This window comes from Tamandua tetradactyla, chromosome 4 (assembly GCF_023851605.1).
Source record: "Tamandua tetradactyla isolate mTamTet1 chromosome 4, mTamTet1.pri, whole genome shotgun sequence".
NCBI classification, from domain to species: domain Eukaryota; kingdom Metazoa; phylum Chordata; class Mammalia; order Pilosa; family Myrmecophagidae; genus Tamandua; species Tamandua tetradactyla.
In genome coordinates, this window is record NC_135330.1 from 2,635,052 (window position 1) to 2,652,255 (window position 17,204).

The 17,204-nt window shown below is 51.7% G+C and overlaps 1 protein-coding gene across 1 annotated transcript; it reads left to right on the forward strand.

Annotated features, from left to right (window-relative positions):
- The first annotated feature begins 6,299 nt into the window (after positions 1–6,299).
- On the forward strand, positions 6,300–6,845 carry LOC143678706 (late cornified envelope protein 3C-like). The gene has a single exon (XM_077155670.1). It carries the CDS (start codon positions 6,316–6,318, stop codon positions 6,574–6,576), a length of 261 nt encoding a protein of 86 aa, XP_077011785.1. The 5' UTR covers positions 6,300–6,315; the 3' UTR covers positions 6,577–6,845.
- The last annotated feature ends 10,359 nt before the right edge of the window (positions 6,846–17,204 follow it).

The window sequence follows — 17,204 nt, forward strand, 5'->3', positions numbered from 1 at the left end:
CTGGAGTCTCTGTAGCCCTATCAGATGCTCTTAATGAGCACATCATCATGTCCCTTAGATGCTTCCAGTACTCCCTCCAGCACCATTCTCCCTTCAGCACCCCACTCTTCCCTTGCCCTGAGGGCCTCCTGTCTTCTGAGACCTCACAAGCTCCTCTTGGTCACCCATCCTGGGTTTGCTACTCCTGGAGAGCTTACAGGCTCCCTGCCTCTGCTCATCTCATCACCCACCCCAAGCAATAACAGGTGACAAAATATGGACATATTCATTCTGAATTGCAGAGCCACAAAGGGCCAATACCCAGTAACTCTGACTCAGGCCTGAGAACATCCCATGTGCATGCATTACAGTGTTTTTCAGCTGGCTCGTGCTGACTTTACTACTTGTTGTTCATCCCACTGCATTGCTGACCACTCGAGGTTGGGATAAAATCTTCTTCCTCTCTGAGCACCCTTTACCCAGCACAGTGCCTGGTACGTAGTATCATCGCAAAGTTCGCTGTTTGGAAGAATGGATAATTTTAACGAATGAATGAAAAATCAAGAATAGCAGTCCTATAGGAACGCTGAGGCACAGATATTTGAATAATCTTGGGTTTTCTTGGATGCATTTTCTCCCCAAACTCTTGGCACCAGCCATGGAGATGAAGAGGGCCTGGGGCTGAAGAGTGTAAGAAACTGCCCCTAGAAGTGTTTGGTTGTACCTATGGCACAAAAATAAACCTGTCAAGAAAATCCATGAAACTGTACAACACAAACAGTGAACACTGGCTTAAACCATGGACTGTGGTTAATATTATGTACAAGTATGAAAATGTGCTTTCATCAATTGTAACAAATGCAATTTTGCAACAAACCAATGCAAGCTGGTAATAATAGGGTGCTATAAGGAAATCCTGTATTTTATGAATGATTTTTCTGTAAACACACAACTTCTCAGCTAAATGAAAGAAGCTGCCCCCTGAGCAAGACTCACCATCCTAAGCTCCTCTCAATCTCACCACCCATTTCCTGCCAGAGCCAAGATAGGAAGAGAGTGCTGAGGTTTGCTCATCCCTCACTGGAATCAGGACGCTTCAATCCAAATTATCTTCTATTTCCCTGCTCCTCTCTGCATAGGAATTTTCCCTAAGCCACAAAGTCTGAAATAAATAGTCATTCATTTTTAAGTTGATACAATTATATGAAAATATTTGTCTTTTCGCTTCCTCTGGGGCCAGTAAACTTTTTTTCAAAGATTTGCATCCTGGAAACAAAACCACAAGTACTGTCAAACCCCTCCCTCCGGCCCCCAGTGCCTACTCAAATATCCTGCTTAGCGCCCACCTGCAGTCTCTTCCTGCTGAACCTCAACTCTGAATGCTATTGTACCTTCAGCTTTGGAGGACGCTTCGGCCAGAGCCATGACAGGCTTCACCGATGTCCTGAGCCCAGCATCAGAACCTCAGCTGCTGTGATTGCAGCAGTTCTGTAGTCCAGAACCTTCTGCTGACCTGGGCCCTGGAAACCACAGAGGCGCCAGGCTGGGCAATCCAATGACCCGAAGAGACAGGCCTCTTCCCTGCACGGTGCTTTTCCCCCACTGATGTCTCTGCCTCCTCCTGGGTTGAGAAGTCCCATGGAGGCAGTGATGAAATGGCCAAGATCGGGGAATCCCAAGTAGAAATTGCTGTTTAATCTGGGTAATCTTTTCTGTTTTCAATCACGTGCATCCATAAAGACTGGGTTGTCAGTTCTTGGCGTGTCTTGATCTTGATAAACCTATCTTGGGTCCAATTTCTAGAAAGACCCTCGCTCAGAAGAACCCCCAGTGTCAGCCCCCTGCATACACTTTTGTGGTAGTCACCCCAGATTTTCTCTGCCAAATGTCATCAGGTCCTTTTGATGCCTCCATCTGCTTTCCCTCCCACTAGCCTGCAGCCATCCTGGCCCAGCTAAAGTGAGGCCCCTGCTCCTAACATGCCCACTCCTCTCCCCACATTCAAGATAGATGATACGTTATGAGAAAATACAGCACAAGAGAGACGATGGAGGCAAGAATTGGGGGAGTACGTTGTGCTTTTTATTTTCAGCTTTGGACTTTAGCCAGCATCCCATTATAAGAAGAAAAGTCTACTCCCACCTTTTCTTACGCCCAGGATCCATCGCAAACTTTCTCAGGGAGCACAAGGAGGAAATCAGGATCTATATGAGAGCCTTAGAATGCATGCCCTTCCAATTGGTATTGAAGGTACGTGGCATGTTCTGGCACCTTCCCCCATTTTCCTTAAGAAAGACCCAGCTGCTTGCCATGGAATGTGGATTGTTATGAGGTTGGGCAGAGACAGACCGAGAAGGAACTATGACTTGTAAGGGAAGGGAAAAGGGCTTTATGTTTGTTGAGTCATCCTTTATTATGGATATGGAATGTCCAAAATGCATCCAAGAAGCTAAACCTGAGAACCTGCACTGCCTGTTCCTATAATAACTGTTGGAATTATTAGGTCGTGAAGTACAGTCTCTGTATTTCCTCAGAGTCTCAGGGCAACAGGAAGCCAAGCCTCCTGGGATGGACTCCTGGGAGTGGTGACTCTAGGAAGTCGCCCTTGTGTTCCCAAGGAAGAGACCAAGGTCTCCTGGCTCTTCTCTGCTGTCACTGGATGGCTCTGTGCGAGGAGCCTGAGGAGCAGCTGATCTCACCAGGAAAATGAGGAGGTGAGGAGGGGCCAATTAATCAAAGTGGAGGTGAGATTAATGAGCTCCATCTCCCGGGCTTCTATGGAGACTTCTAAAATAGCCCCAAATGGGATTAGAGGAAGCCTGACACTTTCTCCTGTGTTTTATGGAATCTTGGGAAAGGCTCACTGACAGAAGTGTCGAGGATGTTTTGAATCATTGAAACATATCCAAAGTGTATGATTTGTGTCACTTTTTACATTATGGTCCCACCACCGCCATCACCACCAATGACTCAAGGCTGCACCCCATGGGGAAATAATGGCCTCTACGCTTGCTGTCATGGCATAAATATTCACATTTGCAATAAAGTCAACGCCAATACTTTTTTTTTCACATTTCCCATGGCACTTGTAATTCCATTTGGGAGCTGTTCATCACTGGTGTATTTAATTCTTCTATATTTGTTCACTCTGATAGACTGTAAGTTCCCTGAAAAAGATATTGTACCTCAACTTTTTGCTGCTCTCTTCACAGTGCTGGTCATAGTGCCTGGCCCATGATTGTTGCTAAGAAAAGAAAGAGCAGCCCTGGATATCTACCAGTCAGCTGGTCTGGCTCTAGTAGGTAGGCCATATTGCTTTGGGGCTGAATATAAACAATTTCATGGAATTCCATCATCACATAATCCAACTCTTGGCCCTTACAGAATGAGACAAAACAGACTCCTTAACAGCAACAAAAAAATGACCCAAAATCCCCTCCTCTCAACTAATATGAGTGACTGCTACTTCTTTAACAATTACAACGTCAGCCTTGCTCCATTGCTCCTTCTTTTTAGTTAAAAATTATTAAGATTGCCAATCAAAGAAGTGCCCCTCCTTTCTGACAGCACCCAATCCAGAGCAACTTTACTTCCCTGAGTTCTTCCCAAAATTACCCAACACAAGCCCAAATCCTATTACAAGTACCAGTTAATGTTCGTGCACAGTGCACCATCTCCCTCCCTGCAACGAGCCAGTGAGGACAACTTCATTCCATTACAGGTGTGACCCTGACGGTCTCTGCTGGGATAGCATTGACGGTGCTCAGGAGAAGTTTATTACGTGAAGGAATAGGGGAATGCATGACTTGAGGAAGAAGAATTTGCAGAAGGGGAAGTGCCGGTGATGGCAGTTAATAAGGGGAGGGAGCTCAAGCCCAATATTGTACCTGCAAGAGGAAAGACAGGAGGTAATGACTCCAGCTGGAGTCACACACTGAGAATGAGGATGGACCCTTCAGGAGAACCAGAGTTACCCAGGAGCAGGCCTTCCCTGGGCTGGTTCCCTCCCCATCTGTCACTCTCTTGGGCTATACCACTGGTGATAATACTGGGTAAAGTTGAAATGTGTTTTTCAACCTTTTATGTCCCTCTTCAGCTTCACCTGTCAGTCTAATATGGGAAAGCACCCATTTCACTTTTCATGAATAATTTCTTCTAAGGCATTGTCAATTGGTGGGGTCCTCAAAGGTGGGAGGGAAGGGGCCAGTTCTGGGGCTAAGTCTAAAATAACCTCTCAGCAGGAGACCTCATTCTGGGGACAGAGAATACCAGCGAAGGGCATCAATACCAGCTGCAACCTTTTCCCCCTGCCCCATCCAAAGCCACTGTCCCTGTGGCCCAAGGCAACTCATTCTCCCACAGGTATCTCAAAATAGATCATGGGTTTCCTATATTTTAAAAGAGATACGGTATGGGGTGGGCCATGATAGCTCAGCTGGCAGAGTTCTCGCCTGCCATGCCAAAGACCTGGGTTCGATTCCCAGTGCCTGCCCATGCAAAAAGTAAAAATGAAAAAAGAGATATGGTGTAAAGTGAACACCTTTATAATGAGTTTAGTGCCTAAAAGCAGGAACTAATCCCGTAAGCTACAAAGTACAGAGAAGAATCATGTACATTTGCCATAAAAATGTTTCCCTTAAAATTATCATTTAATTTAAATATAAATTATTAATGTTCTGTTGTAGTTCTGAATGCAATTTTTGGAAAACAAAAATACTTTTATTATGATAGCAGTGATGAGTAATAAAATCCAACAGTAAAGCCGGATTTACATTTTATAAAAATCATCATCTACAAACCTTAGAAATTATCAGGTTTGTTCTATTAAATAATAGGCACGTGACATCGCCACCATCATCAATTTCATCATTAGCAACTTATTGAGCAAAATCATCTCCATGACTACCATTATCACCTCAAATATTTCACACTTCTGGAGCACTTCATCTATTTATAATCACTATCACACATCCCACAAGAAGCTAAATAGTAGCAAACTGACTTTTTTCCCTATTAACTGCAGTTCTTGTGATATTAACTGTTGTAGGTCCTTTTGCTATTTTGTCCACTAGTCCATATAATCCGCCTTGGCTTTCTTTCCTCTTTCCAGGGACCCCAAGCTGCCTCCTGGGTCAGTTCTACCAGGGACCCCAACTGATCCAGACAGGCTCTAGACCCCATTCTCTGTCCATTTCCCCACACATAGTCTAGTGTTCTCACCTCCAAGAGGCAGGAGTTGATTACACGTGACTCTCTCATTACCCTTGGAGATACACGTTGCAATAGAGATCCTAAAAGACATATATTTGGAGATGTCTGTATCAATGAGGAATCATATGATATCAGACATATATGTGTGCTTGTCTGATGTATGTCCAGGTAAACTTGGACTACTGAAGATCAGAAAATGTGTCAAGTGCATCTTTACATTCTAACTACCCTAAAAAAAAAAGTAAGGTGCAGAGCTGAAGTCAAAGCATCTGAGCTGAATGAATGAAAGGAGGAAGAATGGAGGGCCCACAACAGACCTTTTGGGAGGTGTACAGAGCAGCCGTCAATATTTCCTGGTTCCCTCTGGTCGGCTGTCTCAGCAGGAAGAGGTTCAAGGCTGTGCCGTGGGCACTCGCTCTGTCATCCTCCCCCTGGGCTATGAAAGCAGCATCGTGCTCAAGCTGTGCATCACAAGCCAGTGAAGGATAAAAGGCTCCTGCCCTGAGCTCCTCACGCACAGTCTCCTCTGGAACCGCTTTTTCCTGCCTTCCCCGCATCCGGTGAGTATGTACAAGGGAACAGCAGCTTGGCTGCCGCGTTCAGTAGACCAGCCCACCATCCGTGGGAGAAGGGAAGCAGAGACACCTGGCGTGGAGGCAACAGGAGGCGGCCCTCGGTGGCTGCTGGGGCAGGAGGGGCACAGTGAGCAGGGGGGGCTCTGTGGGCTGCGTCATGGGCTCTGGGACAGGCCTGAACGCTGACCCTCAGCATTCTGCCTCCTTTCTGTCCTACGGGACGTGCCTGTGCCAGAGACACACAGCAGGAGTCGTCTCCTGAATGGGAATATTTGATTCCATGTTTCTATGAAAACAAGAAGCCTTGGGGTCCAATTAGAAGACATCAGGATTCTTTCCTGAAAGGAGGGTAAAATACAGGGAAATGACTTGCCAGTTCAAATTAACCTGAAATCAGTTTCCATTTTCCTTCTGAAGCTCACAACTCAGGAAGCCGCTGGTCCTTGGACTAAGGGTTTTATCAAACCCATTCGTAGAAGAGACACGGGTCTAAAGCGTTTATACTGATCCTTTTCTTTAATCTGTCCAGGCTCGCTGACCCCCTGCCGAGATGTCCTGCCAGCAGAGCCAGCAGCAGTGCCCGCCCCCGCCCAAGTGCTCCTCCCCCAAGTGCCCCCCAAAGAGCCCAGCGCAGTGTTTGCCTCCAGCCTCTTCGGGCTGCGGCCACAGCGCCCAGGGCAGCGGCTGCCTGAGCCCCCACAGGCCCCGCAGAGCCCACCGGTGCCGGCGCCAGAGCTCCGAAGGCTGCGACAGTGGCAGGGGAGAGTTCGGGGGACCTGGCTGCGGCCACAGCTCTGGGGGCTGCTGCTGACCGGGATTCCTGATGCAGAGACAAGGAATTTGGGAAAATGCAAGGATCCAGAATTCCAAGAATCAAGCCCAGCCTGAAGTGTTCTCTCTCAATGCCCCAATCTCCTTTCCCTTGCCCAGCCCCTGAGGTGCTCCCAGAGAGGTTTCCCAGCTGCCCCCAGAGGGCTCCTCTGCTTGTTCTCCAGGCGCCCACAGCACGCCCACCTGGGACCAGCGCTTGTGCCAGCTTCTCAGTCAATTGTTAGCACCTGTGTCTGACCCGATGGAAAAATAAAGATCTGTTTTCACATGACCAGGCTTTTTCCTCTGCTCCGTCCCAGGCTCCCCGTGGGTCTCTGCTCCTCAGGTCAGCCCCGCTGGGCAGAAGGAGTGGCATCCTGACCCCAGGCCAGGAGAGCAGCGGTTCCAGTTACTCTCCAGGGCTGGGGGACAGCCGTGCATTACAGCAGGAAGCAGAGCAGTGCAGACGGGCCCGTCCTAGGAAAGGCTGGATTTCCCCAGTAACGTGGCCTGGGAGATGTTCTGACTCATCCTGACTCTGGTGAGAGGAGGCCGCCCTCATGAGAACATGAAAAGGCACCCAGGGGTCCTGATGAAGGGAAAGGAAACGGGAAAGATCCTAACCTAGCAGAAAAGTTGTTGAAAGACCAGGGGAGAAAAGAAACCCTCGGGCATGAGTGATGGTTTAACTTCTCCAATCAACACCCACGGTGCAAAGGTTAAGCGTCAACGCTGGACAGGTTTTGGAAGCAGGAGCAGAAGCAGGGCTAATGTTCCGTAAATAAGCGTCTGATGTGACAAAGTTGGGAAGAAAAGATAAGCAGCTGCGTGAAATGTTACTGGTTGTATAAATGAATATAGCCATGCAGCCAAATATTTGACACACAGTTCCTCAATTAATTCTCTCAACAACCCTGAGGTAAGTACTATTATTATCCTTCATTACAAATATGGAGACATAGAGTCCATGCACACCGAAAGCGTGCTGTCCTAACTTGCTTCACAGCAGGTGATGGAATCCCCTCCAAGCTACCTTTTATCAGTTGTGTGGAGCATTGCTTTTTGAACTCTGTGCCACTAAGACTCCATACATTGTAAATCACAGCTCCAATAGGCTCCCAGGGAGAAGGAAGGTGTGTCCCAGATTTTAGATATGAAATGCAGCACTCACTCACCCACATACCTTCATCCCATATTTTAAAAATCACTTTCCACGTGGACCAACAGTAACATTTCCACACTGTTGGCAACTGAATCGTGCCCCCCACAAGGCATGTTTAGTCCTAACCCCAGTCCTGTGGGGGGGGGTTCATTTGTAAAGCGGCTCCTTGAAGATCCCACTAAATGAGGCCAAATTGAGTCAAGGTCAGTCTATAAGCAAAGGATATTGGACACAGAAGTAAAGCCAGAAAAGGAGAGAGATGGTCCTCTGGCAGAGACAGAGAGGCACCCACAAGCTAAGGGAAGCCAGGCATTTCCCATAAGCCACCAGCAGAATGTTTCAGACTTTGGAAAAGGAAAATTGTGAATGTCTAGCCTCCAAAACTGTGAAACCAATTCCTGTTATGGAAGCCAACCAGGTCTTGTTACGTGTTATAGCAGACCTGGAAAACTCATTGACTGTGGATTGTTGAAATAATGGTAAAGCAGAAATGGTCAGCCAAACCTAAGCGGAGGTGTTATCTAAAATAAAGCTAAAAAGTCAAAAAGACATCATAGATCCTGAGCTAAAGGCAAACTGGGGCAATGCCCTGTGAATTCACTGAATCAAAAGTCTTTAACGCCCTTGGGAAGTGGCAAACCAGAAATTAGGTTACTCCTCCAACGTTGAGGACTTCCTTAAGATTTGAGAAAAAAAATAGATACCAAACAGGGGCCACTCATCCTGGAATCTGCTGTCAGCTCACCTGGCTGAGACAGGAGTTCTTGAAGAAGGACACAACGAGACTCACAAAGCAGGCCCCCAGATGTAGGAAATTCTTGGGTAGTTCTTAGAAAGGCAGTATAAAGATACTGAGTTACGATTAAATACAACACACACACACACATACACACACAAATGTTCCAAGATAGAAAAGCTTGGTCTCAAGGTAAAACTTTTTCCATTTATGTTAGAGCTATCGAGGCCTCACAGTAAAGACATTTGCGGACTCAGCCGTAAACATGACTGATTAGTACAGGACCAGCTCACCGCTCTAGAACATTTACTGGGACTCGTTTGCCAAGCGTATGTTGGTACACGAGCCACCCGAAGAATAGTGCTTCAGCTTTAGACTCCAAGTTGAAGAACTGGAGCGTGCCATCTGCCGGGTGCTGGAGGATGAGTCGTGGACATGCCGAGACACTATGAGCTGGCCGCCCTGAAGCTCTGCCTGTCCTGATGTGGCTGTGAGTGTTGAGCTGTCCTGGTACTTTGTGCACGTTCAATAAGCTCAAGGACAACCTCCGTCCTTTACCGTGTCCCACCATAAGGTAACTTTGGTGGTGCCCAAAGGGACATCTAGTGTGCACTCGCTTCCACAGCAAACATAACAGCTGAGTGAGGGAAGGAGCACACTCGTGTGACTATAGGCTCACATGCACGGGAGAGTGACCTGCCACCTCATCCCCTGTCCGTGCTCTCTCCCTTGCGCTCCAAGCCCCTGCAGAAGGAGACATTTGACCCAGGGTTTACTCCGTGTTAAAGCAGCATCACGGATGTGACTACCAGCACCAAACTGTACCTTTAAACGTGTTTAAAAGGGGAAATTTTAGGTTGCATATATGTTACTAGAATAACATTTTTTTTTAATCCATGGAAGTGCACAACACAAAGAGTGACTGCTAAAGTAAACCACGGACTATAGTAAACAGTGCAGTCATTGAAAAGTGCTGTCATCTGTCCCCACAGATGTAAACACCAATGCGAGGCATCAGAAACAGGATGTTATATGGGAGTCCTGAAAGTGATGCCTGATTGTTGAGTGAGCCTACAAGTCCTCTAACAAAAACAGACCTATTAGAGTTTCTAAAAGACAGTGAGCACTCCTTCAGGCTTCAGAGGTCTGAAAGATAAGCAGAGTCACTTAATGTAATACTGGCTCCTTTCTCAGAGACTATCATTTTAACTTGATTATGCCCTTTGAAAGGCTGTTGATGGGATTTTGGAGACGCTCTATTTCAGAGGATAACATATCTTTAATATTGTAATAAAATACAATGGAAAATATTATATAATTTATTAAAATTTACCTTCTAAAGACCTTGGATTGTCACAGCTATTGCACAAATCAGGGTTGCTAAGGGGGGTGTTGAAGATGGATAACCGAAGGGTGGGATGATGTTGATGTGAGAAATAAACAGATGCCAATCTTGTGTGGTTTTCTACCTCCGTTGAGTTTTGTCAGAGAAGATGGAACATTCCAACATGGTAAGAGAAGCCCTTGCGGTGGGTGACCGAGAGCCACCGTCCTCAGACCCCTCCTGGGTGTGGGAATGACACAAGGTGGGCAGGTAGCGTGGACACGCCCCAAGTGGACGTGCTTAGGCCGGACCGTGATCTTGAGCTCCACGGCGCCAGGGGCCAGCGTCAGGTCCCCTTGTGTCAGCGATGCCGAGGCCCCTGGAGGTCCCAGCAGAGGGTAACGCGCTGGTCGTAGCGGTCCTGGAGGACACTGCTGTCCTTCCTGATGGCACGGAGGTGGTCTCACGGACGACGCAGGGGTCCACGTCCAAGACTGGAAGAGTAGCACGGTCAGCGCGCACGCATCCCTCACTGCCCATAAGCTCACCAACCTTTTTAGCTCTCCCAGCCCATGTGCATCACTCCTATCCCTGTACTATTCCTGTCTTCACACATCACTCCTTACGTTTGGCATCTCAAACCTCATAGATTCCCAAATATCTCTCTCTGGTTTTACCTTAAATATCTCCCCCAACTCCTCTGCCTTTGCACAGCTATAAATGGACAAGGGCTTGAGTGTGTCCAAGATGTGGCAGAACAGAACTTTGATCTTAGAAACTGAAGGCTTCAGAATCTGTGCGTTCCATCATAAAATATAACATAAACATTCCTAGGTCTTGTACAGGTGAATTATGCTCAGTAATTCATAGATACTGATAGAGCAGCCAGAAATAAAAAGAAGCAGTTAATCCATCCTGGGAATGTGTGACCCCATAACCTTGGGAACATTAGCCAATGCCTGGTTAACCTCAAGAATTAACCCAACTCTTCCCCCAATTCTTAGGTGTCTCCAACCTCCCGCTCAGCCCCATTCCACACACAAGGCGGATGCGCCATTTCTTCTTCCTTGTTGCCCCCCTGCTGGCTACCATGGGGCGAGCTGGACAGCTGCCCCTGAGCAGAAATGGACTCCTCAGCTCTGCCGCTGCTCCACGCCCGCCTCCCGTCCTTACAGGCCGCCGACTTCATCTCTTCCATCACCCTAAATAACACAGGTGACATGGGGACCCATCAGCCCTCGGGGTCACTCAGGACAACAGGAGACCCACCTAAGGCCTGAGAACTTCCCACACCCGAGTATGACACAACTTATCAGGTTGGGTCACTGCCGTTTGAGTGCTGAGCTGTCTGCCTCACGACACCGCCATCACTCAAGAATAGAGATCATATTTTATTCACCTCTGATTCCTCTTTGCTCAGAACAGTGTCTGTAGAACAGGTTGGGAACACTTCAGGTTGAGCAGTGGATGAATGAGTGAAAAATAAGCACTGCAAGCCTCGGAAGTCTGAAGGAGGGGTGTTTGGACCACACTGGGGCTTTCTCAATCTCTTCTACCAAAAAAATCTCTTGGCTCTGACCTAGAAAGAAGCAGGGAGCTGGGAATTGGAAAGTGGGCGTACAGGTAACTTCCCCTTCACCGAGACTCTGCCCTCGCCATGCCCATCCCGCTGCCCGTTTCCTGCCAGCAAACCAAAGGGGAAGGGGGCTTTGCACGCACATCCGTGAGCCCTCAGCCCTTGAGCCAGCCTCTGACGTAGTAGGGGGAGAAGGCGCGGCCCCCACCTCTGCAGAGCCAGCTCCCTGCAGCCCTCAGGCTGGAGCGAGCCCCAGGGAGGGTCAGGGACAGGTGCAGATCCTGGAGAGCCACAAGCAGCCTTCCCTGGACTCAGACCCTCACTCTCAGGTTCTCTGTCTTCCCTGCGTCCATCTCAGCTAAGGAATTCTCCCCCAAGCTGTGGGCAAACAGCCACAAGCTCTCAAATACACATGCAAAGAGGCGATTCTCCAAGGTTACACTTCTCAGTGAGCTGCCGCCACGATGTCCTGTAGCAAAGCTGGCAGCGCGGGTGCCCTCACGCCCTCAGGGCCACCTGACGTGCCCTCACCCGCCCCAGCTCCCACCCCGGGCGGCCTCTCCTCGCCGCAGCTCCACCCCGGAGCTGCTCCAGGGCCTGCTGCCTGAGCCTGGCCTCTGAGCCCACCCCGGAGACTGGGGAAGGAAGGGCAGCGCTGGATTTAACAAAGGCAGGGCGGCCTGCCCAGCCTGAGGCCTCCTCCACATGCACGCGTGCGCGCGTGCGCGCGCACACACACACACACACACACACACACATACACACACACACACACGTCTTCCCCACCATAGCTGAAGCTGAACCCCAGGGTACTGCTGTGAAGGGGTCAAAGTGGACCCAAAACAGCTCGTTCTTCTCCTTTTACAGAAACACTTGCCTTCCCCACTCTAGTTCCGACCCAGCCTTGTCTCATCCTGTGATTAAGATGAGGTCCTTCCACGGTCCCCACCTGTCCTTCCACGGCCCCACCTGTCCTTCCACGGCCCCACCTGTCCTTCCACGGCCCCACCTGTCCTTCCACGGCCCCGACCTCTCCTTCCACGCCCCCACCTCTCCTTCCACGCCCCCACCTCTCCTTCCACGGTCCCCACCTGTCCTTCCACGGCCCCACCTGTCCTTCCACGGCCCCACCTGTCCTTCCACGGCCCCACCTGTCCTTCCACGGCCCCGACCTCTCCTTCCACGCCCCCACCTCTCCTTCCACGCCCCCACCTCTCCTTCCACGGCCCCCACCTGTCCTTCCACGGCCCCACCTGTCCTTCCACGGCCCCCACCTGTCCTTCCACGCCCCCACCTCTCCTTCCACGGCCTCCACCTCTCCTTCCACGCCCCCACCTGTCCTTCCACGGCCCCCACCTGTCCTTCCACGCCCCCACCTGTCCTTCCACGCCCCCACCTGTCCTTCCACGGTCCCCACCTGTCCTTCCACGGCCCCACCTGTCCTTCCACGGCCCCACCTGTCCTTCCACGGCCCCGACCTCTCCTTCCACGCCCCCACCTCTCCTTCCACGCCCCCACCTCTCCTTCCACGGCCCCCACCTGTCCTTCCACGGCCCCACCTGTCCTTCCACGGCCCCCACCTGTCCTTCCACGCCCCCACCTCTCCTTCCACGGCCCCCACCTGTCCTTCCATGCCCCGACCTGTCCTTCCACGGCCCCCACCTCTCCTTCCACGCCCCCACCTGTCCTTCCACGGCCCCCACCTGTCCTTCCACGCCCCCACCTGTCCTTCCACGCCCCCACCTGTCCTTCCACGCCCCCACCTCTCCTTCCACGGCCCCCACCTGTCCTTCCACTGCCCCCACCTGTCCTTCCACGCCCCCACCTCTCCTTCCACGGCCCCCACCTGTCCTTCCATGCCCCGACCTGTCCTTCCACGGCCCCCACCTCTCCTTCCACGCCCCCACCTGTCCTTCCACGGCCCCCACCTGTCCTTCCACGCCCCCACCTGTCCTTCCACGCCCCCACCTGTCCTTCCACGCCCCCACCTCTCCTTCCACGGCCCCCACCTGTCCTTCCACGCCCCCACCTGTCCTTCCACGCCCCCACCTGTCCTTCCACGGCCCCCACCTCTCCTTCCACGCCCCCACCTCTCCTTCCACGCCCCCACCTCTCCTTCCACGGCCCCCACTTGTCCTTCCACGCCCCCACCTGTCCTTCCACGGCCCCACCTGTCCTTCCACGGCCCCCACCTGTCCTTCCACGGCCCCCACTTGTCCTTCCACGCCCCCACCTGTCCTTCCACGCCCCCACCTGTCCTTCCACGCCCCCACCTGTCCTTCCACGGCCCCCACCTGTCCTTCCACGGCCCCCACCTGTCCTTCCACGCCCCCACCTGTCCTTCCACGCCCCCACCTGTCCTTCCACGCCCCCACCTCTCCTTCCACGGCCCCCACCTGTCCTTCCACGGCCCCCACCTGTCCTTCCACGCCCCCACCTGTCCTTCCACGGCCCCCACCTGTCCTTCCACGGCCCCACCTGTCCTTCCACGCCCCCACCTCTCCTTCCACGGCCCCCACCTGTCCTTCCACGGCCCCCACCTGTCCTTCCACGCCCCCACCTGTCCTTCCACGCCCCCACCTGTCCTTCCACGCCCCCACCTGTCCTTCCACGCCCCCACCTCTCCTTCCACGGCCCCCACCTGTCCTTCCACGGCCCCCACCTGTCCTTCCACGCCCCCACCTGTCCTTCCACGCCCCCACCTGTCCTTCCACGGCCCCCACCTCTCCTTCCACGGCCCCCACCTCTCCTTCCACTCTGTCCTCCCCATGGCACGTTGCCCACTGCTCCCCACCCCATCAGCTCCCGGAGGCCCAGCTCTCCCTGCGCAGGTGCAGTGGCTCAGCGTGAAGGGACAAACAGAGAGGCAGATTCTCCTCCCACCCGAGGACATCTGTGAGCTCTGAGCAAAGAGAAGGCAGCACCCATTAGGAAAAGGCCAGGGCCAAGTACACTCTCTCCCTCTGTCCTCCTCGCCCGTCACCCCGAGATTCTGCAATCAGAGGACATCTTCAGCCCCTTGCAGGTAACAGGGTGCACCCCGCACTCAGCCCTGCTAACAAAGGCACCTCTGGAAAGGGCATTGTCTGCAAAGGGCTCTGTGTGGAGCGCCTCAGCTCCAGCCTTACAAGGCAGAAAGGAGCTGGTTTCACAGTGGTAGGAGCGCCGCCTTCTCCCCCTGCGATGTCAGGCGTGGGCTCTAGGCACAAGCGTCCACAGAGGCGTGCACTCTGCTTCAGCACCGGGAACGCCACATTTTACTCTGCTGGTTCCTCATGTGCAGCCCAGTCTGAGACCCCAGAAAACAACCTGGGTTCTCTCGGTATTGCGAACACGTTGGAAGGGCTGGCACGTGTTCATAAACTGAGCGAGCCCGGGAGGAACGCAGGGCCGAGGGAGGCTTCGGAGGGCGGGACACGGCAGGGTCAGTGCTTCTCGGGTCCTTCCTGGGGAGTCTCCTGGGGAGGGCAGCCGGGACTGTGCCTCACACTGGAAGTCACCAGGTGAGATCCAAGCGCTTCTCGTGCCCACCGGCCCTTTTGGCCCTTTTCCTGATCCCCATAAATGGGTCAGACCTCTCTGCATTGTAACTTTGATTTTATTATGCTAAAAGAGCCTTTGTTTACCAAATGACCACAGACTTTACACCGAAGTCTCCTTTGGTTTATCCGGCAGTGTCCTGGGTCCTTTCATTGCCTGCAGGTCAGTGGGAGAGGGTGCAGGGGCAAGACACGGTGACGGACAAAACGGAGGGCATGTGGGGGAGAGAGGAGAGTGGAGAGGCATTGGACTGGATAGTTTGGGACGGAAGGGGCAGGATTTTATATTTGACTGAGGTTTGAGAGATTAGGGGAAGGAAGCAATGGAGATAGGATTCAGGACTCGGGCTTGGTCTAGGGGTGACGCTCAGTGTCATCTCGTCCCTGAGCCAAGGAGTGCCCAGTAAGATGCTGACGCGCTGGGACTCCAATCTAAAGTGCAGTTTTAAGCACGGTGAGCTTAAAGTCCTTGTGATTTTTCAATGTACAGAATACTTGTAATAACTTTAAAAGTAAAAAAAAGTCCAGGAGCTTTAGGGTCAAATATGCCTAGATTTTATTTCCACTCTGCTGTTGATAAGCTGTGTAACTGGGAAAGTTATTTCCATTCTCTGAGCTTCTAGTCATCACTAAAGGGATAATACTTTGAGTACAGCCCCCACGGTCCTGAGAATCCTAAGTGAAATAAGTACCAAAACACCTAACACAGTACCTGTCACATCAGAAGAATTTAGCAAATGGCACCTTTTATAATTATTATTACTGTAAAAAATCAGCAACTGGTCAGTAAATGGAATTCAGTTCTCATCTTTGCCCATCACCCAAGCTCCTCCCTCTGACTTCCCAATTTCTGTAAATGAAATTGTCCCAAACCCAGATAGGTTCCCCATTCCCCATTCAGTCCACCACAAGCCCTAGAGGGAAGGAGAGTCAGCCTCTCAGGGCTAATTCATCCATCGCTCCTTCCGTCTCCCGGGTCAGTGGTTGCCCAGAGTCCTTCTCATCTCTCGCCATTACCCCCCTTCTCTCTGTACCGTCCAATTTATCCTTGGCCCCAGTGGCAACACTTTCCATAGCTCAGGCCAGATCACTCATCAAGAATCTCCGTGAGACTCCGTGAAACGAGCACAGGGTCAGCATGCCCCAGGTGCAGGAGGAGGGCCAGCAGAGAGGACACTGTGAAGACAGGGAAGGCCAGGCCGGAAAGCACGGTGGGCGAGGCATCAGTCACACGGGACCCAGAGGCCAGTGTCCAGAGAGTGGATTTTATTCCAGGTGCCAAGGAGAGTTTTACAGCAGAGGAGAGTCTAATCTGCTCTGCACTTTCTAAATATTTTAATAACTGGCTTTCCTGAGAAGACTGCAGTACAGGAAGAGAAGAGTGCAGCAAGAGGGCCCTGGAAGGCGTGATGGTTAGGACCTGCACGTCCCAGAAAAACAAGTTCTTAAACTTAACCCATTCGTATGGGTGTGAACTCATTGTAAGGACTTTTTGATGATGTTATTCAGTTAAGGTGTGGCAGGATTCAATCAACATGGGCCTTAATTCTATTACTGGAGCCCTTTATAAACAGAATGAAACTAAGACAGAGAGAGAGAGAAAGCCACAGAGGGAGCAGCCAGGAGCTGGGAGAGACGGGAGAAGGCAGGAGGCCCCAGGCGCCGTATGACAGAGAAGCCCAGGACCCTGGCAGCAGCCCCAGAGCTCCAGCTCCAGGAGGAAAGCGTTCTCTCCCTGTGACCTCAGCTCTGGAATTCTCATGGCCTCGAACCCAAACCGTGAGCACATGAGGTCCTGTTGGGAAAGCCAAGCCATCGCAGGGCATTAGCCTGAGTAGCGAACAACACTGAAAAGGAAGGCTGCAGCAGTGCTGCCTGCGGGAGGCGGCCATGGCCAGATCCAGGCCTTGGAAACGGAGATGCAGGGGCCTAAGTAAACCCACAGAAAACTTAGGAAATGCACTTGGCAGGACTTGTTGGCGGACTGGATGTTGGGGGCGGGGTAACAATGCAGGCTAAATCCTCCCCCTCCTCTGAGCGTGGGTCACTCTGCAGGCCCCCAGGTTTGCAGTAGCCACCCCAGGGGTACAAGCTAAGTGCTGTCCTGGGTGCGTCTTTTCTAGCCTAAGGGGTGGGGACTAGGCAAGAGTCCCACCGCCGAAGTTAAAGAAGCGCCTGTCGTGCCCGGGGAGGAAATCTGCCTAGCCCCTTCAAGGGCTCTTTGCCTCCTCTGCAGTAAAGCCTGAATCCCTCAGAGCTGCAGGCAGGGCCTGGCACACCCGGCCTTACCTT

What these genes read in the sequence shown, in the direction of transcription:
- LOC143678706 (XM_077155670.1), top strand. Translation starts at nt 6,316, where the DNA reads ATGTCCTGCCAGCAGAGCCAGCAGCAGTGCCCGCCCCCGCCCAAGTGC.